The following is a 26,855-nucleotide window of genomic DNA, read 5'->3' as shown; positions in this document are numbered from 1 at the left end:
CACATTTGGGTCATTTCAGTTGTGAAGCTTAAATCCCAGGTGTCCCTTCTGTGTACACTTCCGTGAAGATTGTTAATTTGGCGTTTAATTTTATAGGGTTGTGAATGAAAATCTTATATACTACATGTGGGTTAAGAATCACATCTTTCGTTTTATAACTCCCAAAATTAGCTCAAAAGCTGAGATTAATTTGTTCATCTAAGTTGTTTACAGCTTCGTAGTTCATGTTTTTGTTTTATATTAATTTGTTCCATGTTCTGGTGAATCATCTTTGAGATTGAAATGTCATTTAAACACCGATTAACTAGATAGTATGCTTTATAGGACCCGTAAGTTGTTTACAGCTGCATGCTTCACTGTTCATGTTTTTGTTTTACATTAGATTTGTTCCGTGTTATTGTGAATCATGTTTGTTTCTAAGCCATATGCCGACTAAGCAAAACTTAAACCTTCTAGATGAAAAGGGTGTGTTAACTTCATAAACAGATTTGTTTCTACAGTTGTTTCAATAATTGGAGGATCATTAAGTAATCATCTTAGTATAACGGCCATTGGATCAGACCATGATGAACTATTTTGACTTTCAATTTCGGTAACAAGCGGACACGTACCCTAGGCTCGATTAATACATTCACGTGTTAGTAAAGCAAAAATATGGGAAGTTATTTTTAACTTTTGGATTAACGGGTACGTGTTAGAATGGCAGAGGTCCACTCGAGGATTGGAGGCTAGGTAGGGACCACATCTAGTTGGAAGAAATCTTGGCATGTCTCTTGTGGAAAGTTTAACCATTGAATGCGATGAAAGTCAATGCCTTAATTGGGAAACTTTGTTAGTCAGCATTTAAAAAGTCGAAGGTTGTATTAAAATTTAAACCTCAAAGAAGTTTATTATCTAGGAGCCCAGGTAGCTAGGAAAAAAAAGAGAAAAATTCCCTCACTCCGTTACTGACGAGTTTTGAGCTCAGGTCGCTGGTATCATCACTCAGAAACTTTATCACTGTATTACAGTGACATCTACTTGTTAGTCAGCATTGTTATGCCACCTCGAGTGATTTTGACATAACTGGCGTTAACAGCCGGTTTCGTAATTTGAAGTGGGAGTACTAGAAATTACTGCTTATAAAGTGTTCTTTGGTTATAGAACTACTAGAATCACTAAGTAAAAATGATGAGACTATAATATCTTGTAGACAACGTGCAACAAATTCTAATAATTACCGAGAACTGGATTTTTTTCTTTAATTCTTAAAAATTTTGTGCACTCCTGATTACCTGAAGGAAACTTAAAATTTTCTCGGATATAAATAATCTTTCGAAAATGTGACTTCAAATTGCTTGCCAAACTCAGAAGTCAATGGGAGTTAGTTTTCACAAAACATATCCAGTTTTATATTCCCTCCATCCCAAATTAGACGAGCTAATTGGTGTTAAAGTTTGTCCCAAAATATATGAACTATTTCACTAATCAAGGGGGTATTTCTAAAATTACCCTTTTAATTGATTATTGTTACTATAAGAAATACTTCATGTATAATTTGATAGCCATGTTTATATTTGTTGCGTAGATGTTTTAAAATGTTTTTCAACGGTACAAAGTTTACGAAATAACGTGGTATAGTTTAAGAGATAAATCATTTCTAAGTTTTACTAGTTATTATCCATAAATATATAATTGTAAAAAATACTTAAGTATACTCTCATTTCCTCCTTGTCTTAAAAATTGTGCAAACTACAACTAGCCTATCTAACTTGGGACGAAGGGAATATATGAGAAAAATCTTAGGACATACAGACCATGGGTTCGAATCCCTTCTAATAGGTACATTTTGTTCAGAGGTAAGACTTTGAATCCCTTAGCATTAAATTTTTGCGCCGACTTTCAATCCCTTAGCATTAAATTTTTGCGCCAGCTTCGGGGTTTTTCCAATGTAAGTTATTGGTTGATGATACTATTTGCTCGAGTCCGAAACTTGTCAGCACCCGTTTTCTTATCATCAATTTTTATTTGTTTTTGATTATTTCGTAAATGCAGAGACTTAACTCATGGACATCTAGGCGAATGAATCGGCGATTGACTCAGTGATAGAATCGGTCAACTGAGTTGATCTTGTCCTCAAATCCATCGCAAATCTCTTTCAGTTTCTTTGTTTTATGTATTATATCTCTTTACTGAACAGTCTTTATCATGTTTGATTGAGTTTTCTGATCGATAAATTTTGATTTAGTCGAAGTTTGTCTTGACCTAATTTATTTGATGTTGTAATTTCCTCCATGTCTAGAAGGTATTGCTAGGTGGCTTGATCTGACTCTCTGCTAGAGGTTCCAGTTCAAAGGTTGTCCCAATTTCAAAGATTGTCCCAATTTTAAAGGTTATCCCAATTTCAAAGGTTGTATATGGAGATAAGGATTCAAAGTGAGCAGTTCAATAATACGGAGATAAGGATGACATGTGAAACACAGTCCGACAATTTTCTCAGGTACTTTAAACGATACTCTTTTTATTCAAGCTGTTCTGATCGAGAAAGCAAAAATACAAATTGGATAACTCATGGATTTAATGTATTAAGAGGTGGAAAGCAATGGCTGAAATGTTCAACACTTAGAATAAGGTTTAGATGTCTTTGCTCTTTAAATAGAGGACTCTTCAGGATATCTATGCTTCATTATATGTTGTTCATCGTTTTCATCTTTTTAGCTTTCTCAATGTCCACCAGAAAGTCTGCGGGTGAGGTTTCTGATCTTATTGAAAGAATTAAAAACACTAAACTAGATGAGGATGATAGCATTCAAAGAGTGATCAGGTACCCTCACATCAAATTACAACCTAGTATTAAGAAATGGTCAGTTAGTTTAATTGCAAAAATTATCAGTGAGCATCCAATGGGAGTAGAAAAGGTTGAACAAGAAGCTACTATGGCCTGGGGACATGGACATTTTCAAGTGAGGAGACATGCTACTAATATGTATATCTTTCGATTTTATGATTGGGATAGCTATAACTCAGTATTGGAAGAGGGTCCTTGGAGCTTTAATGGTTATTTGGTTATCTTCCGTGAATGGCATCCTTCAATTCTCCCAGAAGATATTGATTTTCTCACTCAACAGTTCTGGATTGATATCAAAAAGCTTCCACCTGAATATTTGAATGTTGAAGTTGAGAATCAAATTTCCAGTATACTTGGCAATCCGCTCAAGCTAATTCCAGAAGATGGAAATCCTATGGACACCAATGTTGTAAGTGTTCTTATTGAATTTAATATTTCAAATCCGATGTTACGTGGAATAATGACTGAAAATGCAGCAAAGGTTACCCAATGGATTCCCATCTATTTCAGCGACAACCAAGAAAACTTTGTCCTGCATGCCTAATTCTAGCTCATAATGAATCTGAATGTGGTGATAAAGCTGAACATGTGCAAACCATTGCGAGTTTTATCTTCAAATTTGGAGAAGATTTTGGTGAGGTTATTGATCCCAGGCAATATAATCCTTAATACCAACAAGGGGAAAAAATTCTAATTTCTCCCAAGAAGTCTAGAGGAAAAAAAATGGATAAGAAACATTTCCAAATACCTCAGGATGGTTTTCATGTCTCCATCATTTATACTCAGTCAGTTGGAACGCCGGAAACCTCTACTGCTAGAAGGCCGAAAAGAGTTAGAGAAATTTCAGCTGAGTGCAGTCAAGCTAGTGTTCATTTTCCGGAGGACAGAAATGAGAGTCAAATGCTCAGGGAGTATCAAGATGAAACTGTACCAGGAATTTACAATAGCACTGAGCTTCACATGCGTCCTTCTTTTTATCGAGCTATTACCATGCAAGGAGACTGGGACAACCTACTTGCGCATCCTGGAACTCACTTGGCAGGGCAGGAAGATCATGTTTGTTTTCTTAAAAGTTATTTCGACTTTGTTTTCTTGTCTTTATATTTGTTGTTTGTATATGTTCATTTTCACTCGTCTTCCCTCAAGACTAGGTGGTTTCATAAAACGTTTATCTTTTTTCTTTGTGTTATCAATATGCGCATTCTTGCATGGAATGTTCAAGGTCTAGGTAGTAAACATACTAGACAACATTTAAGGGAATGCATCCATCAATTTAATCCGGATATTATTTTTCTGTCGGAAACCAAATAACAGAATAAAAATGCATTTTTTTGTTACATTCTATGAGTTATCCAAATATTTGGTGTCACAATGATAAGATAAAGAAGGGAGGCTTAGCAGTTTTATGGAAGGATGGATTCAAGATAGAATTTATGCATTATAATGATTTATGGTTAATTTCATCATCCGAAGAATCAACAGTGGGTTCTTACCTGTATGTATAACTCATGCTATGAAGAGGAGAGAATCAACCAGTGGCAGATTATAGCAGACATGGGTCAGCATATGGATTTACCCTGGGTGATTATTGGAGATCTAAATGTTACTTTATCTTCATATGAACGTCAATCTTTTACAACCCACACAACTCCTACTCCTAGCATAGTTCAAGAAACAGTTTCTCGGTATGGGCTTCAAGATATTCCTTGTTCTGGTCATCCTTTCACCTGGTCTAATAGAAGGCAGTAGATTCAATTTGTTCAAACTAGATTAGACAGAGCTCTAGCTTCAGTTGAATGGTTTTCCTTATTTCCTGATGCTATTCTTCATAATTTAATTCCTATGGGATCTGATCATGCTCCAATATTCTTAACAACATCACCTCAGCTATCAAAATGTTACAAGCCTTTCAGATTATATAAAACCTGGACCAAGCATGGTACATTCAAAGATCTTATTACTAAGACTTGGAGATATACTTCAGATGGGTCCCCTGCTGCGAAGTTTACAGAAAAATTAAATAAAGCGCGTCAGGATATTCGCATCTGGAAGAGGATAACTTTTGATAATGTAGATGAGGGGATTCGTCATATTCAACACCAGATTCATGAAGCTCAACAATCTACAATTATTTCTCAGGAAGCTGTGTTTAAACTTCAATCTGATCTCCAACATGGGTATCAATTTAAGGAAGATATTGCTTTAGTATGAATTTTTTTTTTTTTTTTTGTGTTCTTAGGTTTGATATTGATAGATTAAATAAATATCTTCCCAGTATCATCTCACCTTGGAAAGCAGCCTATGTACCAGGAATAAATTTATTAGACAATACAATAATTGCGCATGAGTTAATTGATTTTATGAAAAGAACAAAGATGTTTCCAGGTGCAGTGGCTATTAAGCTAGATATGATAAAAGCTTTTGATAGAATGGAATGAGTTTTCATAATTAAGATTATGGAATGCTTAGGCTTCAGTTCTAAATGGTGCCAGTTAATTAATCAATGTATTAGCACGTCATCTATTTCAATTTTATTAAATGGATCTCCTACTCCAACTTTTACTCCTACAAGAGTATTACGTCAAGGTGATGCTCTTTCGCCTTATCTCACTAGTAAAAAAGTGACATTTAGTAACAGTTCAAACTTTTATAAAGTAACAGTTCGTAAAATGCCTGTTACTAGATGTTAGATAGTTAAATAACAGTAACACTTTTCGTAAGAACTGTTACATAATGTCATCCAGGTTGTATACTGTACCTGTTTTTATAGTAAGTGTTACTATATACCCATGTTACTGTAACATATTTTGTATGTCGACATTACCATTACAGTTCTTTAAACCAACTGTTATTATATACCTATGTTACCGTAACATATTTAATATGTCACCGTAGTTGGCATTACCGTAACATTTTTTAAACCAAATTTTACTATATATCTATGTTACTGCGACATGTTTAATAGGTTACCATAGTTGACATTATCGTGACATTTCTGTAAATTATTTATTTGTATAACTAGTTTTTGGGTATCCGGTTCAAAAAAAATAACTACTTATGGACTGACATTAATTTAACATCTTGATTTAGTTCTAAGCACGAGAGCTAGCCATGGATCATACTGATGGTTACCTAAGGTTTGAGAAAAAATCGAATATAATACAAAATAATAAACAAGTTGTAAAAATATGTAGGAATATTAAAAATATAAATTTTGTTGTAGTTGCGTGGTGGAGGTATAGTTTACTGTCTAATGAGAGTAAATATTTTATTTGGATAACATTAAACAAAAGGAAAACATGGAAGAGTGGTTCAAGAGTTATAATTAATGCAATAGGTCTCAAGGTCGAATCTTGTGAAGTGTACTGTTATAGAATTTATATTTCATGTCCAAGAAGACCAACTCATGGTAGTGGACGCGGCGTACATGGTGGTGACAGTTGTGGAGATGCTAGTGTTGATGGTTGTGGCAGTGCTGGTGGTGGAGGTAGTGGTGGCGCTAGTGGTGGAGGTGATGGTAGTCAATAAAAACTGTCAGTTTTTATGACAGTTTCAATAAAAACTGTTACGGTTACTCAAACAATAGCAACAGTTTGTTCCTAAACATGTTACAATAAACTGCTAACGGTAACGGTTTTATGTAAAATAGTTACAGTAGAAATTATTCAGTAACATATATTTTATAAAGTGTTACTGAAAACTACCAACAGTAATAGTTTTAGAATTTACGAGTCATTTTTCAATAGCCTTTCCGTAACAGGTTTTATAAACTTTCCGTAACAGGGGCTTTAGTAACACCGCAGAAAAAACTAAAACTGTTACGAAAATAATACAGTAACAGTTGTTAATTGTTACGGATCATCATTTTTCTACTAGTGTCTTTTTATTTTATGTATGGAGGCTTTCAGTCGTATGCTGCAAAATGCTGAATCTGCTGGTTTAATTTCTCCCTTACAACCAGTTCGAGGTGGCCATAAGATATCTCATCTCTTTTTCGCTGACGATTGTATATTATTCTCTTCAACAGCAGGTTCTTCGATTCCTAACCTAATGAAGCTTATTAATCAGTTTTGTGAGATTTCTGGACAAAAGGTTAGTTTGCACAAGTCTAGTATTCATTTTAGTAATCATATGAATGACACTGTCAAAGCTTCTATTTCTGACTCAGTGAAAATGTGATGAAGAATGCAGTTAAAAGAAAAATATTTGGGTATTCCGCTTTTTATTGGTAGAAATAAACAGTCATGTTGTGCAGAAACTGTTGATAAAATGAATTCTAGACTTCAGGCTTGGCAAGGTAAATTGGTCAACCAGGCTGGCCGCAGTACTCAGATTCAAGCTGCAGTTGGGGCTATGGCTCATTTTCAAATGAGTTGTATGAAAATTCCGAATAAAATAGTCGATCAGATGGGAGCATTACAACGGAATTATTGGTGGAATAAGAATTCTTCTAAGGGTTGTTATGGTATTGGGTGGAAGGAACTGAATAAACCTAAAAGACAAGGGGGTTTGGGTTTTAAAAACATGAAGTATCTTAATGAAGCTATGTTAACAAAAACTGCTTAGAGAATGCTTCATAACAAGGAAGCCAAATGGGCTCAATTATTTTAAAAATGAAGATCCTATATATGGTAAAATCAAAGAGAAAGGGACCTGGATTTGGCATGGAATTCAAATAGGTCTGAAAGGGATAAGAAGATTTCATGTTTGGGAGATAGGTGATGGCTCAAGAATAAATTTCTTTCAAGATCATTGGTTTGGAGGTATTTCTAATTATGACTATCAGCCTCCAGTTTTTGCTTCTCCTCAAGTTGCAGTTAAGGTGAAAGATTTTATAGACCATGAGCATAGAGAGTGGAAGGTAAACAAGCTACTTCAACATTGTACACATGAACAATTACAGACAATACAAAATATCAGAATTCCTCCACAACTAGCTAAGGATCGTCTTTGTTGGTCTCTTACAAGACATGGGGAGTTCTCAGTTAGGTCAACTTATATGGCCATACTGATGCAACACAGACACCAAGTGTTATCTGAGCAACATCAAAGAATGTGGTTAATTATTTGGCATCTGGAAATTCCTTATAAATGTCAACTATTCTTATGGAAAGTAGCTCAGCAAATATTGCCGGTCGCTGCCAAATTTCAGAGAGTTGCTTCTTTGGATAGTTGTCAATGTGGAATGTGTGGTTCTATTTTGGAGACTGCTGATCATCTTCTTCTTCAATGCTCTTTTGCTAAGGAAGTTTGGCTGGGAGTCTCTCACATTATAATGCAGGAAGCTTACAAATTTCCTAATCTTCAGGATTGGATTTTATTTTGGATTTCTCGGGCTAATTTGGTCTCAGTAGCTCGAAAGGATTTACTCAATCTGACAGTTATTACGATGTGGTTCATTTGGAAAATCCGGTGCATGAAATTGTTTAATCATAAAACTCAGTCACCTAGATCCATAGTTTCTCAAATATTTAAGTTTTGTTACGACTGTAGAATTTGCATTCACAATAACCCTAGTTGTAACCTTCTACATAATGTTCAGATTAGGAATCATTGGAAGCCTCCCCCTGTCACATGGTTGAAAGTTAACTTTGATGCTTCCTTTAGCCATTCTACTAATTTAGCTGGTGTATCTATTGTTGTTCATAATGATTCAGGGAAGTTCGTGGCAGCCATGGCCAGGGTCAGAGGAGCACGAGATATAGATCAGGCGGAAGCGTTAGCTCTTCTTATGGCAGCTCAATGGATTCGAGAAAAGGGCTTAAGCAAGATTATTGTGGAAGGTGACGACAAAGGTATAATGGAAGCTGTTCAAAAGAATCATCTAGATAATGTAAGATGGGAAGATAAGAACTTACTAGCTGAATGTGTTTCTTTATTTCAAAGTATGTGTGATATTGTAGTTCAGTTTGTTCCTAGAAGTTGTAATCTGGTGGCTGATGACCTAGCTAAGTATGCTAGAAGGAATATATGTAATCAAAAATGGCACTCTCATCCTCCTCATATCCTTATTCAGTCTTTAAACAAGGACATGTATGAGCTGGTTAGTGGAGAGTAGGTGTTTACTAGGTGTTTTGTTTTGTTTCAATTAGGTGATGGTTCTGTTGTTGTCTGTAATTTCTGCAAGTTTATACTGTTCTCTGTGGTTTAAATAAAACTTTATGTTTCTTCGAAAAAAAAAAAAGAAGGAAAAACTCATGGACATGGTTTTGATTAACTTGCTACCCACTTTGCTCCTCACGCTTTCTCAGATCACATGATATATAGTTGTTTAAGCCCTCGATCCAATAGTAGTGAATCCATTTGGGAACGGTGGATCCAACCTGATACAACGAACCACTGACGGTTGGTTGACGCAGAAGCAGGAGTATAAAAATAATTTCCGGTCAGTTAAATCAGCAGGATAAGATAAAACAAGTAAACCATCAGTCAATCCACATATAAACCGGTCATAGAAACCGTCACATATACGTAATGCTAGAAGATCCCATATTTTGCCAAGTGATAACGTGAATGTGATATGCTAGAGGGATATTCATCTTATTTTTCACCCTTCCATTTTCCATGGTGTCAGAGTATGATATGCTGTGGAGATTTTTCAAGCTAACGCTTTCAAGCCGCTTTATTAGTTTGGTGGACACCCAGAGGACTTGGGTATCTTAATTATTCTGCAAGTTTGAAAAGAAACGAAATTCCATGTTCTTACATAAAGACTCCATGTAATGTCAATGGTACAGTGAAAAATGATTAAAATGCAATCTACTGTTCTTCAAACTCTAGTGTATTTTCAATCCTAGTACAAAAATCATAGTCAAAATATGCACAAGTTGGCAGCAGTTTTTATACTGATGACAAATAATGTCCTATCAACGGTTGAACTTGAACAGTATCAGAGCAGTGACCTAACATGCGGAATCACGGTTTACAAATATGATTTTTTGCACATTATATCAATTAAGCTCTCCGTGAAGGTCTAGGACACAAGACAATATTGGAGTCAATAAAAGAAGATGAAGAAGAAGAAGATAAGAAACGCACAAAAACAACTAATGTGACTGAACTATAACAGACATTAAAAGGACCACCACCATGTAAAAGGCACATTTTAATTTCTATGGCTTTTTTGTTCTTTTAGGTCCGTCTTTCTAATTTCTACCGCCCAAACCCCACTGATTTTTATCATCACTATCATACCTCTCAAAAGAATGCTTTCGTCCAGGCTTGGTGTTAATTTGACTAGATTCCTGCTTTCCGGACACATCTCCTCCCCATATCTTAGATAGGTATATATTTCGAAGTAATAGAGCTTTGATGTTTTTCATCCAGAAGGTTGAAGGAGACGACAGCAAGTGGAAACTCATTCTGACTTCCACTCCGCAATAGTTTGACCATATCCGCATTCTCCAAACAGTGGCGGAACCGGCATTTTTCTATCGGGGATACACCAAGTTTCTCTAAACGAATTATTTCTCTAAACATCACAAAGAACAAAACAATTATTCGCCTTCGTAAAGATGGAGTTGATGAAACTTTCATATGTAATCCCTCTCCCTAAAGATGGAGTCTAATGCGGGTGTCATTGATACATGTTGCTCGATATAATTCACATTATGTACTGGGCTGTCTCAAGACAGCAAATCCGGTGTCGCAAGTCAGCTTGGGGCCAAACACCAAGCCTATCGTCAAAAAGATAAAATAAAAATCGTGTTATACATCAATGATTGATGGGATTTTTTTTGACCATTGAATAGCCGACCATTAAAGGGAAAGCCACGTTACAAAGGCACATTTCAATCTGTAGGACTTTTTTGGACTTTTTTGGGCCTGTCTTTCTCATTTCTACCGCCCGGACCTTCAAGCGTTTAATCATCAGGTCAGGATCATACAACCTCAAAAGTATGTTTTTGTCACTTCCCGCAGGTTGCGTAGTTTTGTTTTTCATCCTTTCCTCCACATATCTTAGATAGAGTCAGATCGGATGCAGTAGGCTTGGCAGTAGGCTTGGAAGTCTTTGCTTCAAAATGTACAAGGAAAAAATAGAATGAAAAACTTAGACGTAGACCCAAAATAAATAATATTCTCATTTTCATGTCCATAATTAATTTTAAACTCTATTATTGGGGCTTAGAAAATTTTGGTCTTTTGGGGGCTTTCCTGGATCACCACATATAAATTGAGACACCCCTCGTGATATTTATTTATAAAGACTAATATTACCCCAAATGAATTTGCTTATAAACTTGATTAACATAAGTAATCAGTGATTAGCAGATTAATTAAGACTAAACCATCTCTTTAAGTTATGTGATATAGATGAAATCAAAACATAAAAAATCAGAGGGAAGAGAAGAAGAAGACAAAAAAAAAGTTGGAATTTTTTTGGAAATGAGTGATTCAAGCAAAGTTTTTGATGTAGGATACCCTTCATCTTCAAAATAGGATAACATACTAATACCCATCAACAACGATCAATCCTTTTCTGATTTTTCACAAAATCATGAATTTTTTTCTTAAACTCAAAATAACACATGTGAACCTTACTCTGATTTCGAAGGACCAAATGCTCAAGAATACCAGGTATACCTCTATTCTAGCTCCAATTTCAGTCAGAGTGGTAAAACGTTTAGTTTTTTTTCCTTCCGAAAACCCTTTTATCCAACCGCCAGGTACGATCACGGCTGGGAAAACATGAACTCCTGAACGTTATTATGTTATACGGCTCGCAGTTCATGAATTTCCAGCCGTTATAAAACCTTACGGATGGAACGATGATTAGTTCCTAACCGTAAATGGTCAATTACGGCCAGGTTTTTTCTACGTGCATGGGAAGCACTTAATACTGTCGTCGGCGGTTAGGTTTCCTGGATAAAAGTATTAAATGTCATTCAATGCTGACGGCGCCGGCTGGGATACCCAACCGTGTATCATTTTAAAGCTCGTTTTCTAAGCCGAATTCGAGTCATCCAAAAAACAGGGAAACCAACGGCCAAGAATTCCTATACATAAAATGTTTGCGGTTGGGACCATTGGCGGTCGACCTAGCCGTTTAAATTTTAACAGCTGAAATATCCCTAGCTGACCAAGACGTAAATATTGGTAAGTCTATGAAATACCTTTCTACCTAGCCGTTATATGATTGTCGGCAGGGTACTTAATTTCGACCAAGACGTAAATGGTATTACGGCTATAACCTTTCCTTTTAGACATAGACGTTTATTGAATGTGGATGGGTATTTCATTTTGACCCAGCCATTTCTGTGTATTTTTTAACAAATGACGTGACATATTTAATTTTGTTAGGTTGTACTGTACATTTCGGTGGAAGAACAAGAGGTGGTTATGGAAGACCAAGAGGATGTTATAAAATAACAACCACAACCGGTGCAAGTTTCCGAGGACACAAGTGCTCATTATGAAAACAACTATGAGTGGTAACGTAAGAAAGATGCAAAGAAGTGGGCTCAAGAACAAGGGCTGAAAAAGATGTGCATCATAGTCCAGAATAAACAAATTACACCCACCAGCTTTCAAATGGTTTGCAAGTGTAGTGGAATGTATGAGAGCCATTGAAAAAAGGGTAGCGAGTATAAACCAAAAACAACGAGGAAGAAGGGACGTTATAATACGAAGAATTGTGGATGCCCGTTTAAACTTAAATTTAAATTTAACGAGGATAAGAAAGTGTGGTATATGGAAAAAGTAGTCTCGGTTTATCATACTCATCCTATTCCGAAGAGTTTGATCAACCATCCTTATTCGGAAAGGCTCAACCCTTTAAAAAAAGAGTTAGTACGCGTGTTGAGTAAAAGACGCACAAGACCTATTGATATTCTTAGTGGCGTGAAAGTGTTAAACCCCTCAAACTCATCCTTATTGGCAACTATCTATAACGAAAGAGAAAAATTTAGAAATGAGTCATGGCAAGATAGGATTCTTATGCAACAATTATTGTTTTTGTTTGAGGAAGCAAAGTACTCTACCGCCTACGACACGAATTACGAAGATGAAGTGGAATATATTTTCATCGCGAATCGGGAGTGTGTAGAGTTAACAAGATCCTTCCATCAAATTATTTTTATGGATTGCACATACAAAACGAACAAGTACAACATGCCGATATTGAACTTTGTTGGGCAAACATCTACCAAGTCGACATTTACCATTGCGTTTTGTTTCTTGAAAGATGAGTCGAAGGAAAGTTATTTGTGGGAATTGAAAAAAGTCAAGTTATTGTATCAAGAAAGTTATACTCCTAGGGTGTTGATTACGGATAAGGATAAATCGTTGATGTGGGCCATACTACGTGTTTTTCCCGGCGCATGTCTCAATCTTTGCACGTTTCATCTACGGAACAACGTGCAAACTAATTGCAAGAGGGTTATTTGGCCAACGAAGAAGAACGAAATGGAGAAGATTAAAAAACTACCAAAGGAGCAACATAAAGAAGAGAAATCTAAGTTTAACATCGATGACAAGATAACAGAGGTGAAATGGGCGGAATTTCAAGGTGATTGGGAACAATTAATATGGTCGCTCACGGAAGATGTTTTTTTTCGCAAGGGAGCGTTTTGTACTGAAAAAATGGGATAATTACCCTGATGTTATAGAATATTTGAAGGAGTTGTTGGATCCCCACAAAAAGAAGTTTGTGAGTGCATGGGTAAACCGTTATAGACATTATGACAATCAAGCCACAAGCACGGTGGAGTCGGCTCACTATGGGTTCAAAAGTAAGTTAAATGGTTGTGATGGTGGATTTTTTGTTGTTTTTGAAGCCATGGTTGAATATTTCAAGCGTGATCTTAATAGAATTAAAGAGGATTTTGAAAAGAGTCGATCTAGAACGCTTGTCGATAACCGGGAGAACCCTTGGCTCTGGGGATTACATTTATGCGTTTCCCAATGGGCAATCCTAAAAATTATGGAGCAAGTGGAGGATTGGGAGAATAATAATATTCCACCGGGAATTTGACGCAATTCTCCGATCATGACGGCTTTGGGCCTCCCATGTAACCATATGGTATCCAATTACCCCACAAGGATGATTCCTATCGAAGATATAGATCCATTTTGGAAACAACTGACATTCAGCGATCAATTACCCAATCAAGGTTTTGGGGACGTGTTTTGCGACACGGACGCACACAAGGAACTTTTTGAGAAGTATGCTTCTTTATTACCGGTGCAAAGGCAACTTTGGTTGCATGAATTGCGGAAATTAAATCGTCCATTCAGTAGAGATGATATTTTTGAACCTACCAAGGTGAAGGGAAAGGGTAGGCCTTCGGACAAAAAATCGAGGAAAGTTAAAAGGGCAGAAGCTAAGATAAAGTTTCAAGAGGGTCCACAATTGACTCCTTCCATGTATAAATATCTTTCGGGTTTTGAAAAGTTGAACGAGTTGTACAAGGAGTCGAAAGATACGACTAAAAACAAACGTAAGAGAAGTGAAATGGAAAAAGGTGGACCGAGCCGAGCTAGTGAAATAAAGGTAAAAGGACCCATGAAGAAGGTGGGTTTTCCATCCCAATAAGGTTCAAAAAGAAAGGTTAATAGTGGAGTCAAGATTAGAGAACCGGTCGTTCCATCCCAAGAAGGTTCAACAAAGGGATAGGAAATGGAAAACGACGGACCAAGCCGAACTAGTGAAGTAAGGAAAAATGCCCCAAGAAGAAGGTGGTTGTTGCATCCCAAGAAGGTTCAAAAAGAAAGGTTAATAATGGAGTCAAGATTAAAGAACCGGTCGTTCCATCCCAACAAGGTTCAACAAAAAAAGAAGGTAGTAGCGTTCAAAGGAAAGTTGGTAGTGCAACTAGTATGAAGCAATCAGTGAGAAGCCGATGTAATAATGTCAAAGGAAAAGCACCATTGGTCGAACCATCGCAAACCACCCCACAAGTAGTCGTCCGTGGTGAGAAAGAGACGGTTTATATAGACGTAAGATCAGGGATATCACCCCCTATATATGATGAAGGTAATTATACCCAACCTACGTACACAATATACAAAAATTAAATGCACTATTTACCATATTTTATTCATGAATACATCAAGTCCACCGCCGATGTTGCGGGCGACGGAAATTGTGGTTACCATGTGTTCGTAGATCAACTTGGACCCTTTGAGGAGGATGCAAGATATTGTAAAGTAGACCAAATTACTTATGTAAGGGAAAAATGTTTGCTTGAATTACGTGGTTTCCCCGAGTTTTACAAGCCAATGATGAGATTCGAAAGAGATGAAACGGAGGCGGTGCTAAATGAGAGGTTCGAAGCATTTGAACGACATTTAAGGGGAAATGCTATATTGACAAGTGAATATTGGATGAGAATGCCAATATGTGGCTATCTACTCGCCAACGCATTCCATTGCGTTACTCATTCCATCTCCTATGCTGATAGTGCTACATACGCACCAACACGACGTATTATACCGAAGATGAATCAACAAAGATAGTCACCATGGGGTTTGTGAACATGAGCCATTTTATCGGCCTCCAATTGAAAGAAAAATACCCATTACCTCCCTTAAGGAGGGGAGATGGTGGTGACAATGAAATGTCATTGGGTTGGTGTGCTAGGTTCGAAGAAAGATTTGAATTGTGGAAAGCATTGCAGTTTTCGAGGGATGCGCCTTGTATACTAATGACTTTCGATGAAGATGACTACGAGACTTGCGATGATGATGACTATGAGTAAATGTGGTGTCAAGGTTAGTGATAATGTGATAACAATGTTATTTTGAAGGGTGGTGAACATGTGAACTTTTGTATTTTGAATGTGGTGTGAACCTTTGTATTTTGAATGTGATGTGAACCTTTGTTTTTTGAAGAACTTTTATCTATCATATTTATAAAAAAACTAATTTTGAATCAATCATTACAGCCAGGTTTTATGCTAACACGACCTAGACGTTTAAGTGAAACGACTGGGAATACCCGACCATGAACTCAACAACGGCTGAGAAACCTCATCGTTTAAAAAGTAACGGCCTGAAAACCCAACCGTGGTTACCAATTCACACAATTACGGCTGGGAATTCAACCCGTAATACCCAATGAACTGGTAAATTAATTTTTCGCAGAATTACGGGTGGGATATTTCTGGGAGTTGTCAGGTTTACGGCTGATATTTTTGGACGTAAACCAATAGACAACTAGTAATTCTAGCCGTAACATCAATTCACGGTTGGTTATCCCAGCCGTTTTTTACTCTGGATTGTTACTAAATTGTGTTCTCTGCTAGATAATTAAAACACTAGTATCCACTCATTCAAGGTACATTAATATCCAATTACTAAAAACAAGCTAAATCCACGAAAATATACTAAAACAATTTCTTGAATGATAAAAGCTAAGAAGATGAACATAACAAAACAAAGTCTTAAACAAGTACATAAACCACTTATTCACCACGACCAAGATTCTTGGGAACATCATCAGAAGATGATGAAGAAGAACTTTGGGGAGTTTGGGAACCACTCATCCAATCATCCTCGTCGTCAGTATATAGATCATCCCTCATTGGATTATGTAACTCCTGAAACCTGAGAAGAAGTGTTTTTTATTGGTCGCAATCCAAATATAAGACCCCCTCAATGTTACGTTGCAGTCCCCTGGCTATCCACTTAGCTAGCTTAACTATCATCGTAGCGATGTCACACATTAGAAGCTCTTGGCTTCTTTTTCCTTTTCAGGGTTCCTAAAAATGGGAAAAACAAATCAGAGTTATACAATTACGGTAAGGAACTAACAAAAACCCATCCGTGGTAAACAATATTGGCTGGGATGTTCTAGACATCTTAACCGTAAATAAAGTGTCGGCTATAAACAATGTACACGACCTATCCGTTTACACGATTACGGCTGGGAAGTGTGACCCTATCTAACCGTAAATTCTAAATCGGCTAGGAAACATAGATAACGGTCAGGAAATTTCCAGCCGAAAACGCTCAACTACAAAAAAAATCAGCTAACACAGGGCTTTTTACGGCTGGAAAAGTCCTATCCGTGTAAACGTATAAGGGTTGGGATATCAAAATTTCCTAACCGTTTAAGATGTTAACGGCTGGGAGTTCGTTATGTCCCAACCGTTAGGTTGCAATTACGACCAGGACGATATAATATCCCAGCCGTAAACCTTTCAGAAATGAATTTTCAACAACCCTAAAATCATCAATGGAACCTATTTTTTCAATCTAATGGTAAAATTACTAGTGGGTTTTTCGATTCTTACCTTGTAGGAGTCATTTTTAGAGGATTTGCAGGTGTTTGAACAGATTGGTTCACCACATAGGGATTTAGTGTTTGGAGAGATTGGTTCACCACATCTCCATTAAAAGGAACATCAATAACTTACCCTGTTTCAGAATCAGGGTTAAATCTGCCCGAACTTGTCACTCTTGGTCTTGCTGCCATCTTGAGAATCAATGAAGAATAAAAAGTTTTTGATTTTGGCTTTTGAGAGCTTTTGAGAAGAATAGAGAAAATGAATGGAGGAGAGGGTGTGCAGAGAGGGGAGAGTTTTTCTATCCAACAATAACATCCTTCACATTTTAAAGCAAAGAACCATTTGCCAGACGTATGAAATAATTCCACACCCAAGAAGCTACAGGACATTGAAGGAGAAGGTGAACTTCAGTTTTTTCCACGGTACCACAGAGATAACATAGATTGGGGGAATTGAGAGCACTATGTCTATTGTGGAGATTACTCATGGTAGGGAGTATGTTCAAACATACTTGCCATAAAGAAAAAGCCAACACGATGTAGCCATGCTCTAGACCAAACTTTATAATTAGGGAAAGGAATAATACTGTCTGTACCTTGTGAAAGCTTATCATATGCCTCCTTAACAGAGAAAATTCCATTTTTCTCGCCAAGCCAGATAAGTTGATCTTCTTGATCAGGAATAAGAACAATCGACTCCAATAGAGGGATCAAAATAGTAAGTTCAGAAATCTCCACATCATACAACCTTCTTCTGTGATTAAGACCAAGATCCCAGTTAAAACCATCTTCATTAGTATGATGAGCACGAAGAATAGAAATATTTTTGGAACTGGATAAATTGAAGAGATTAGGACAAAGGGAGGAAATGGGACCTTGAATACACCATTTGTCTTCCCATAATCTAACTCTATCTCCTTTGCCAATCTTAAATTGACAAAGATTGAAGAAGTCCTCGGATGTTGAGTAAATGTTCCTCCATAGACTAACACATTGTTTTCCTACATGCTTGTTTGTTCTCCAACCCAAATCAGCAAAAACCATGTTTGTCCTTTACGACCCTAGACCACGGCGCTTTTGGCTCATTATCAAGTCTCCACCACTATTTTTGAAGAAGAGATCGATTTAAATGATTTAAGCTTCTTATACCAAGCCCACCGATCTTCAAGGGTTCGCAAACATTTCTCCAACCTACCCAATGGTGTTTCTCAGTGTCTACAGATTCATCCCATAAAAAATTTCTGATAACTTTTTCAGTAGAGGCTATAATTTTGGCCGGAGCCATGAACAAAGAAAAATAATGTATGGGGATACTTTGGACGCTTTTTATAAGAGTGAGCTTACCAGCCCTAGTGAGAGTTTTATGTTTCCACGAGGATAATCTAGTTTTACAAAGCTCCACGATCATGTCCCATTTAGAAGCAGAATTTTCTTTATCTCTCAAAGGCATACCAAGGTATTGTGTGGGGAAACTATCACCAGAACAACCCATAATTTCAGCCAGTCCTTCAATATCCTGGACGTTACCAACACCAAACAGATTACACTTTGAGAAATTAGTCTTGAGGCATGAGATGCACTGAAACCAAAGAAGAATGTACTTCAAATTTCTAATTTGATCAATGTTATCATCAAGGAAAACAAGCGTGTCGTTAGCAAATTGGAGATGGCTGACTTTAATAGCATTAGCAGACGAAGAAGAAAGAAAACCCCTTAATAACCCATCCATTTCAGCTTTGTATAACATTATAGTCAAGACTTCAGACACAAAAAGAAAAAGAAAAGGAGATCACCTTGGCGTAAACGTTTCTCCGAAGTAAACTTACCAAACGCAGAGCCATTAATGAGAACAGAAAAGGGGACTCTCGCCATACAATCATAAATCCATTGTTGCCAAACACGACCAAAACCCAATTTTTGCAGAACCTCCATAAGGAAAGACCATTTGACATTGTCGAACGCTTTTTCCAAATCTATTTTACAGACAACCCCAGGAGACCCAAGTTTAAGTATAGAATCCAAACATTCATTCACAACTAAAATACTATCTAGGATTTGTCTACCTTTAACAAAAGCAGATTGCTGATAGAGACGAGTTTAGGAAGTATTACCTTGAGTCTCTCGGCAAGAATCTTGGAGATGGCTTTGTAAATAGTGCTAGTTAAGCCGATGGGCCTCAAATCTTTGATCTCTTCAACCACTGGCTTCTTAGGGATTAAAGCGAGAAATGTAGACTTCAAACGCAAATCAATCTTTCTTAGTCAAGCATATGGGTTTGAAAAAAAAAGAAATAAAATGTTTGAATGAAATTAATTAACGAAAACCTTCAGGTATTTTACGCGGATTTTTTTTACCAATAATGGCACAACTTTAAAGATCACCATGTAGAGATGTCTTACATGTCTATGATAAAGAAATGTGTGTGACGGGTCTTTTGTTTTATGGGAGCCCAGTGGGTATATGCCTGGTATATCATGATAGGCATGCCTCAGCACAATTAAAAATCTGGGTACTTACACAAACATTTCCTTCGAAATTCGAATGCAGTTTATGCAAACGTTGAGGCAACAAGCAAAATTTAGTACTCCCTCCGTTCCAATTTAGTTGATGTTTTAGGGATTTTTTGTGTTCCAAAATAGATGGGAGTTTAAGTATTTTTCCTAAATTCTCATTAATTTATACCTGCTTTGGAATCACACCATAATATTAATTCTCATTGTAAACATCAAATAGGGTAATTAATTCAATTTTTCAATATATTTCATGGAGGATATATACTCAATCTTTGTTAATTCTTTACTAAAAACCAGGTGTTTTAAACTTTTAATAAGGTATTAATATGGGTGAATTTGAAAAAAAATACTCTTTTTGTTATTTTTTAATCTGCGTGAAAAACTCTATAACCCTGTAACATCAACTAAAACGGAACCGAGGAAATATTAGATATGTCCTAAAAAAAAATTGAATCGCTCGGAGAAGGAAAAATATTAAACCAAAAATACAACGTTGTAATTTTCATTTCCCTAACGCCTCATGGCCTCATGGGGCCATGGGTCCTTCCATTGTATGGGAGAGAGACTCAAACGGAGCGTAGCCAGTCAAGGGGACAGTCGGGAGTCCTAGGCATCTTACAAAGAGTAATTTTCAGATGGTGGGTCATCATCACCTAACAGACATTCTATAACAGGGTTCTTATGTTCTTGGCAATGGTATAAACCCGTGGCCATCCGTTAACGTTTGGTCGTTCGATATCTGTGTTAGCAGCCAATATTCTTTAGACATCTCAATATTTTTGTGGTATGATCTAAGATAAGTTTTATGTTCCGCTTTAATGCGTAGATATATAGAATAATCCTGTGATATGTGGTTTAGTTTTTTTTTTTTTTTTTTTTTTTTGGCGAATTTGATCATACTATTGAATCATTGATGGAACATTCTCATAATTTAAGTAGACGTTATCTGATCTCAAACCTCCATCATCTGAAATATGGGGATTTTGAGGGGAAAAAAGGGATATTATATTATTAGGGTTACCAGTTTTAGAGATCGAATCAATAAGCTGTGGAAGGCTGTATCTGCAGAAGTTTGCACACTACACCCGACAGAGCTTTAGCGTTCAGTGTTCAGTTTCCATTCTCTTTCAATTGCATTCTGGTTTATAATATAATCTTATGTGCAGGGTGCGTAGGGTACTGTTCTTTTGAGGAGTAACATTCAAGAGACCATCACATCGTAAGAATGAGGTATATATGGATTTAATATCAACTAGGTTGTGAGTTTGGGAGAATTTTGCAAATGTTTTTGTAGCCATATCGTTTTCCATAGACATCAAAACACTCGAGACATCAAAACATGTCACAAACTGGGGGATGCTCATCAGGGTATTGGTCTGGCGGTTTTCAGTGTGCGGCGTACACTACGCACATTACAAGAAAGTGTCATAAGAGTGAGGCGGTTAGTGAATACAAGAAGTAATGGTGAAACGTTTCCTTCATTATGGAAACATCAATTCCAGGCATTACCCGTTACCGCTTCCTTCCATTTACTCAACCGTTTCCACTTCTTACGAGACTAGGGTACGTTTTGTTGCGACTTGTATAAATAGGTCTCACCTATTTCTACCAGAAGGACAAGTTTTGTTCAGGAGAATACAACACTCAAAAATCACTTGTTCAAGGTGGACAAGTGGGGACAATATCGATGCTATGTGGCCGTGTCCGGAAAGGGTGCGGCGGTCCCAAGGGATGCTACAATATATGGTGTTCGACTTAATACTGAAAATTACAGTGCAAGGGAAATTGAAGAAATACCATATGATAATGCGGCTTTTTATTTTTAGCGATATGTAGTTCAACGAGGTTCAGGAAAGTGTAGGCAATATAATTACTATAACAATGACAATCGAGGATGGATTCAGTTGCTATAGAAAGGGAGACTAACTACCAGGTGATAAGTGATAAATTTAGGGAGAAAGGATAAATGAAGACCTTCGCACTGTTTGCAACAGAATAGCTTAGCTTTTCTTTTTGACAGGTGTGTATCAGAAAAGGATATTCAAAAGAAAGGTTCGTTCGTATAAAGACGCCTGGAAGGATGCTGGTAGTTGAGTGATGTGGTGTAGGTTGTAAATTAGAATTCCATATTTATATATATATGATTTACCCGTTAATCATCTCTACATGATTATATGACTCCAGATTTTATGAGCAGGTTCGTGGTTTTTACACAAATAAATACAACGGCTTCGGTACCATATGTTTGGATTGTTGGGTGAGAGTCACTTTCGATTGTCTGATCCCTGGTTTTCCTAATGTATTTATATGCTTCTTAATAGAATTCATGGACAAGGGTTAGTGGAGGTTTTGAAGCCGAGTTAAACAAGGAGTTAACGGTAAGAGTGGTGGTACATTGTTTTGTTTAGAACATGGCTTGGCCCAAGAACTCGAGGAAGAAATAAGTTTGCTGTCAGTTTTTGATTGTAGTATCAAACTGATACTATCAATAGGGAAAAGATCTTGGGGTCATGGACGGAAAAGATCGTGATATTTTGGGAAATTTGAGAAGGAATTCAAAGATGTTTTTTCATATGATTTGAGTCTGCACAGAGGTAGTGAAAAATGGAAAAGGTTTTAACAGCCGAGAAATAGTGGATTAATCTTGGTTACTGCCATTGATTAAATTGATATAAACCGAGGAGATCTACAGACGTACCGAGAGTATGGAAAGTCAAGAAACAGTACGGATATTATGTTTTCGAGTTCGTTTGGTTTTGGATTTGTGTGGCCGGAAAATCGGTTGATGGAGATGGTGTTGCCCCAACAAGTTTGTCTAGGATGTACAATGAAAACAACATCATTATGGGTGCGAATTCGTGCACACTTCTTAACGAGTGTGCATTTCACATTTCAATCTCTACCTTTCATTTAATTTAGGGAGTTATGTAACGAGGAACGTAATTCTAAATATGAAGAATATGTAAAATATACACTGGTTAGAGGAGTGTGAACATATTTGAACTCCATTAATACTAACAAAAGTATAAGTATAAATGTAAAGTAGTACGTTTGACCGAGATTTTCAATCCACAGCGGGAGCCTCAGGCCCGTCTAATCTACAAGCTCAATCAGGCAAGGCATTTTTGCAACACGAATTCGAAGTAGGGGCGTTTGACTTGGAACAAAGACGACCCTTGATTTAGGCCATCTTGCGACAGGGATCATTAGTTCATGATATATATATCCGGCCGTTTATTATATATACGGCTCATATTTTATTATTATGGACCGGATTATACCGTGCCAGGAAGCTATTGATCCTAGACATGGCTAACTTTAGGTTTGTCGTGACTAAGTTTCCAAATATTATTATATTTTTAATCTAACGTAATTTATTAATTAAAAACGACAAACCTTGATGTCAAGTATTAATTTCTAAAATAATTTAAGGAGTTACGGCCGGTAAACGAATAAAACACTGGGTCTGTGGTCCCGACTAACTTATTTGCTGTGGCCTATAGATTCATCCAAATCACAATCAATTTTAATAGAAAATACAACGTTGGACCGTAGATTTTATAAATCCATGGCCGGGCTGTAAGGCCCCGACTTATTTGACCAAACTAATAAAACACCAGAAACATAAGCCTTAGCTAAGCAGTAGGCCGTTCCTAATTATTGGGATCCTAGAACCGGTTAATATAACCGGCTAACTAAGCACAATATTATAGCCTGGCTATTTAAATACCGGTTAAAGGATACAAATCTGACAATACAAACAACTTAAATACCGGGATGATACCTAGTATTTTATATATGTGCGAATTTTCTAGAATTGAAAAAACCAAAACTTACTCAAATTCGGGAAATTACCTCTATTCGATAGGACAACGAGTTGGAAGTAGTTGGTTGTTATGTGTTGTTGTTTTTGTAGGCGATCCATTCTAATTTAGGAATAAACTGTTGGAATAATACCGATTTCAAACCTACAAAACAAAAGTTAAACACAAAAACAAGAGAACGTATGAGTCACGACCAGGTCGCTCTCTTTAAGACGTTTCGTGGCTCTGCCTTGAGTTTTGTACAAGCAGTTCGTTCTTCGTCACAACTCCCAAGGATAAAACAGCCGAGATAAAAACTCTCTTCAATCCCTCACGCACACAATGAGAGATTGATCATTTTCACTCTTTTTTATCTTGCTCAAAAAAACTAGTCTCTTAATTCTCAAAAAAAAACAACAACAGTGGTATTGAAAACAAGTTTTCCTTCTGCTTCCAAAACTGATTTTTATAGCCTAAGCAATGAATACGAATTAATGCAAAATAAATTTAATTTATTGCAAAAATTATAAATTTCATAACAGTATAAAACGGGCAAATTAATCGTACAATAATTAGCACAATTATCAACGTAATTAAGGACCGTAAAACTGGGTTGAAAATTCTTTTTAAAATCAGCAAAAATAACTTTCCAAATTCAAGAGACCTCCCAAGACCCCGCTCCCGGAATAATTAAATATATATATATTATTTATATATATATATATACCAATCAGCAGGGGGCCAAGCTCGAATTATTGATAAAATATACAAAAAAATTATTTTAAAACATATATCCCAACATAAACTGACATAAAAATCAGTACCCTTCCTAAATTAGGAATCTATTCTTAATCAAATTTGAGGATTACTAGTAGTTGATATAAGAAGTATAAAAGAGTCTTTAACGATTATTTGAAGGTGAATTTTGTATCAGGAGGCATGGACTTGTTGTGGTCTGATCTCATGAAGCTTCTTCTCATCCCGGATCTCGCATTGTTATTAGGGTTTATTATATCGCTTCTGTTTGAAGCATTCAGAAGAAGATCAACTGCTTCTACTTATACTCTTCACGATGCTTATCCTTGTTTTAAAGATCCTAAATCGAGAAAAAAAGTGACGTTCCCCTCGATATTTGATCCCGCCGAGAAGTACATTTCTTTGATAATTCCTGCATTCAATGAAGAACAAAGGCTTCCAAGTGCGCTTGACGAAACTCTGAATTATCTTCAAAAACGTGCTGCAAATGACAAAGTCTTTTCCTACGACTAGTCGGATACCGATGGTGGCCGGGTCAGAACAGCGGCTCGATGGATTTAGCCTGGACAGCTGTTCCGGATCAGACAACATCGGTCTGGCGGGATGTACATGATGGGGATCCATTAGGAAGCGGATTAGTGCGGAGATTTGAAGCAAGATGGAAAATCGAAATGTCGGTATAGTTGGTTGAGCGAAGAGTGTTCCCCTTGAACTTAATATGTATTGATCTTCTTATATATTTGAATGTGTTAATATGTATTTATGCAAACAACTTTCCATCCATATGATTGAGATATCTGTGACCTGGTCTGAAATACCTGGGTCCAAAGTGAGTCTCTGCAGTATTCCTCACATGCTTGGAGAACTTTGCCTGATGCCCGTTGGGTATAGGACTTGTCTTTGGAATATTCGTGCCTAAATTAATTTTTTTAATCAATTTTCTTCCAAACTAAAGAAAAGTCGTACCATTTTCAATCAATGATAAGAAAATTTTGGTAACTTCGGAACATTTGAGAGCTGCGAGTCTGTGACAGAGTTTTAGTGGTTACAGAAAATCTGGAACGATGGGTTTGTGTTCCATCATCCTCCACTTCCACTTACGTTTATTCTTCAATGATTCAGTAGACAACAATATCTGCCATTATTTCTCTTAAATTCTTTATGGTTGTTATTCGAGAATCTCTAAAGTCAGGGCATATCGTGATTGCAGATAGCCCTCCCTTTATGATTCAAATTCTAGTATATGCCTCGCAAGTGTTACCTACACCGTGTTTATTCTTCCTAAGTTTGATATATTCTTTTATGCGTCAAAATATTAAAATGAATGCAAATTACAAGTTCTAGATAGGAGTCCTAGAGAACGACCTTATCATTTCTAGATGAAATTGATAGCTGGAAAATTCTTACTCTAGTAATTCTCCATATTTTTACCACAAGAAAATTTGAGGAATTATTAGCTCGATCGATCTAATTGTTTATAAGAGCAAGTCTTATAGTGGAATTCAAGCTATTTCTAATGTGGAAAAATTGTGACATATCAAGTCTAATGACTTGCCAATCAAAATAGCGCACAACGCTAATCAAAATAGCGCTAAATATTTAAAAACGCTAAAAAAATAGCGCTAAGCACAAAAATAAAGTAGATTAATAAGTCCTACATGCATGTCAAAATTAAATCTTAATTGGTTAAATTATGTTTTCTTTTATATTTGAAGTGCCAAAGTTGAAGTGCAATTCTTACTGCTCTCCGGATAATAACCAGTGGGCCCCGAAGTCTAATATAAAAAAGATGTTCCTTCGTATACCGCTAGAAATACTAACGATGCCCCTATTCTTCCTAACCATCAAAAACATTTGCTTTTTGTACCTCTGATAAATCACCGATTTTCTATCTTAGAAACAGAACACATTAAACTTTCTATTCTCTATACTCTCAACTGTGTGTAGGATTCTTGGATCTATTGAGAGATACATCATCATCAACCACACCAAGTCTACTTTCACTAAAACACCCCTGAAAATCTAAAACTCTAATCTCTTCTAAACACCCATCATTAGGGGTAAAAAACATCTTTATGACCACCTGTGATGTTTAGAGAAGATAGAAAAGATATTTTAAGATTTTGTGATGGTATGAGTTGGATTGTCGTTGGATTCAAGTTTACATTGGTTTTGAATGAATGGTGAGAGATTAAGCGGAAAATTAGAGTTTAGATTGAATTATGAAAGTGGTTTTTGTTCATGGTGTTGAGATTATTAGTCCCACGTTATTGGGTTATCTAAAATCCTGGGGTTTCTAATCTCTTAAGGCCTCTCCACTCATTGCTAATTGGTTTTGAGTTGGATGTCCGTATTCCAACATGGTATCAGAAAAGGTTATTTATTGTAACGAGTCATTGACCGCACCTTTACTCCGCGTCACCCGGTTTATTGACCCAACGAGGCTACACGTGAGGAGGCGTGTTGAGATTATTAGTCCCACATTATTGGGTTATCTAAAATTTTGCGGTTTATAATCTCTTAAAGCCTCTCCACTCATTGTTAATTGGTTTTGAGTTATGTGCATGTATTCTAACACATGGAATTCGATATTGCAGGTGATTTTTGATTTATAAAAGAAGAGTAAAGGCTTCAACAATCGAAAAGTATTATCCCTGCACTTTACCTGTTTGGGAAATTTCCTAAGAAAACAGCAATCCAACGAACATACTTATTAATAAAAAAAAAGG

General features: G+C 36.6%; 2 protein-coding genes across 2 annotated transcripts; both read left to right on the top strand.

Moving 5' to 3' along the window:
- The first annotated feature begins 2,041 nt into the window (after nt 1–2,041).
- On the top strand, nt 2,042–4,103 carry LOC113328643. The gene is made up of 2 exons (XM_026575688.1): nt 2,042–2,479; nt 2,873–4,103. Exons 1-2 carry the CDS (start codon nt 2,397–2,399, stop codon nt 3,369–3,371), a joined length of 582 nt encoding a protein of 193 aa, XP_026431473.1. The 5' UTR covers nt 2,042–2,396; the 3' UTR covers nt 3,372–4,103.
- Nucleotides 4,104–7,440: 3,337 nt separating this feature from the next.
- On the top strand, nt 7,441–8,885 carry LOC113328861. Its single transcript, XM_026575857.1, has 3 exons — nt 7,441–7,458; nt 7,614–7,688; nt 8,370–8,885. The coding sequence occupies exons 1-3, from the start codon at nt 7,441–7,443 to the stop codon at nt 8,883–8,885; spliced, it is 609 nt and encodes a 202-aa protein (XP_026431642.1).
- Nucleotides 8,886–26,855: the final 17,970 nt, after the last annotated feature.

The sequence above is a fragment of the Papaver somniferum genome, unplaced genomic scaffold, assembly GCF_003573695.1.
Source record: "Papaver somniferum cultivar HN1 unplaced genomic scaffold, ASM357369v1 unplaced-scaffold_114, whole genome shotgun sequence".
Lineage (NCBI taxonomy): Eukaryota > Viridiplantae > Streptophyta > Magnoliopsida > Ranunculales > Papaveraceae > Papaver > Papaver somniferum.
This window is presented reverse-complemented; position numbering and strand designations above follow the sequence as displayed.

Coding starts and splice junctions, on each gene's coding strand:
- LOC113328643 (XM_026575688.1), top strand. CDS start 2,397: ATGGAGATAAGGATTCAAAGTGAGCAGTTCAATAATACGGAGATAAGG. Junction 2,480..2,872: donor CAGTCCGACAATTTTCTCAG/GTACTTTAAACG, acceptor AAAAATTATCAG/TGAGCATCCAATGGGAGTAG.
- LOC113328861 (XM_026575857.1), top strand. Junction 7,689..8,369: donor ATGAGCATAGAGAGTGGAAG/GTAAACAAGCTA, acceptor CATAATGTTCAG/ATTAGGAATCATTGGAAGCC.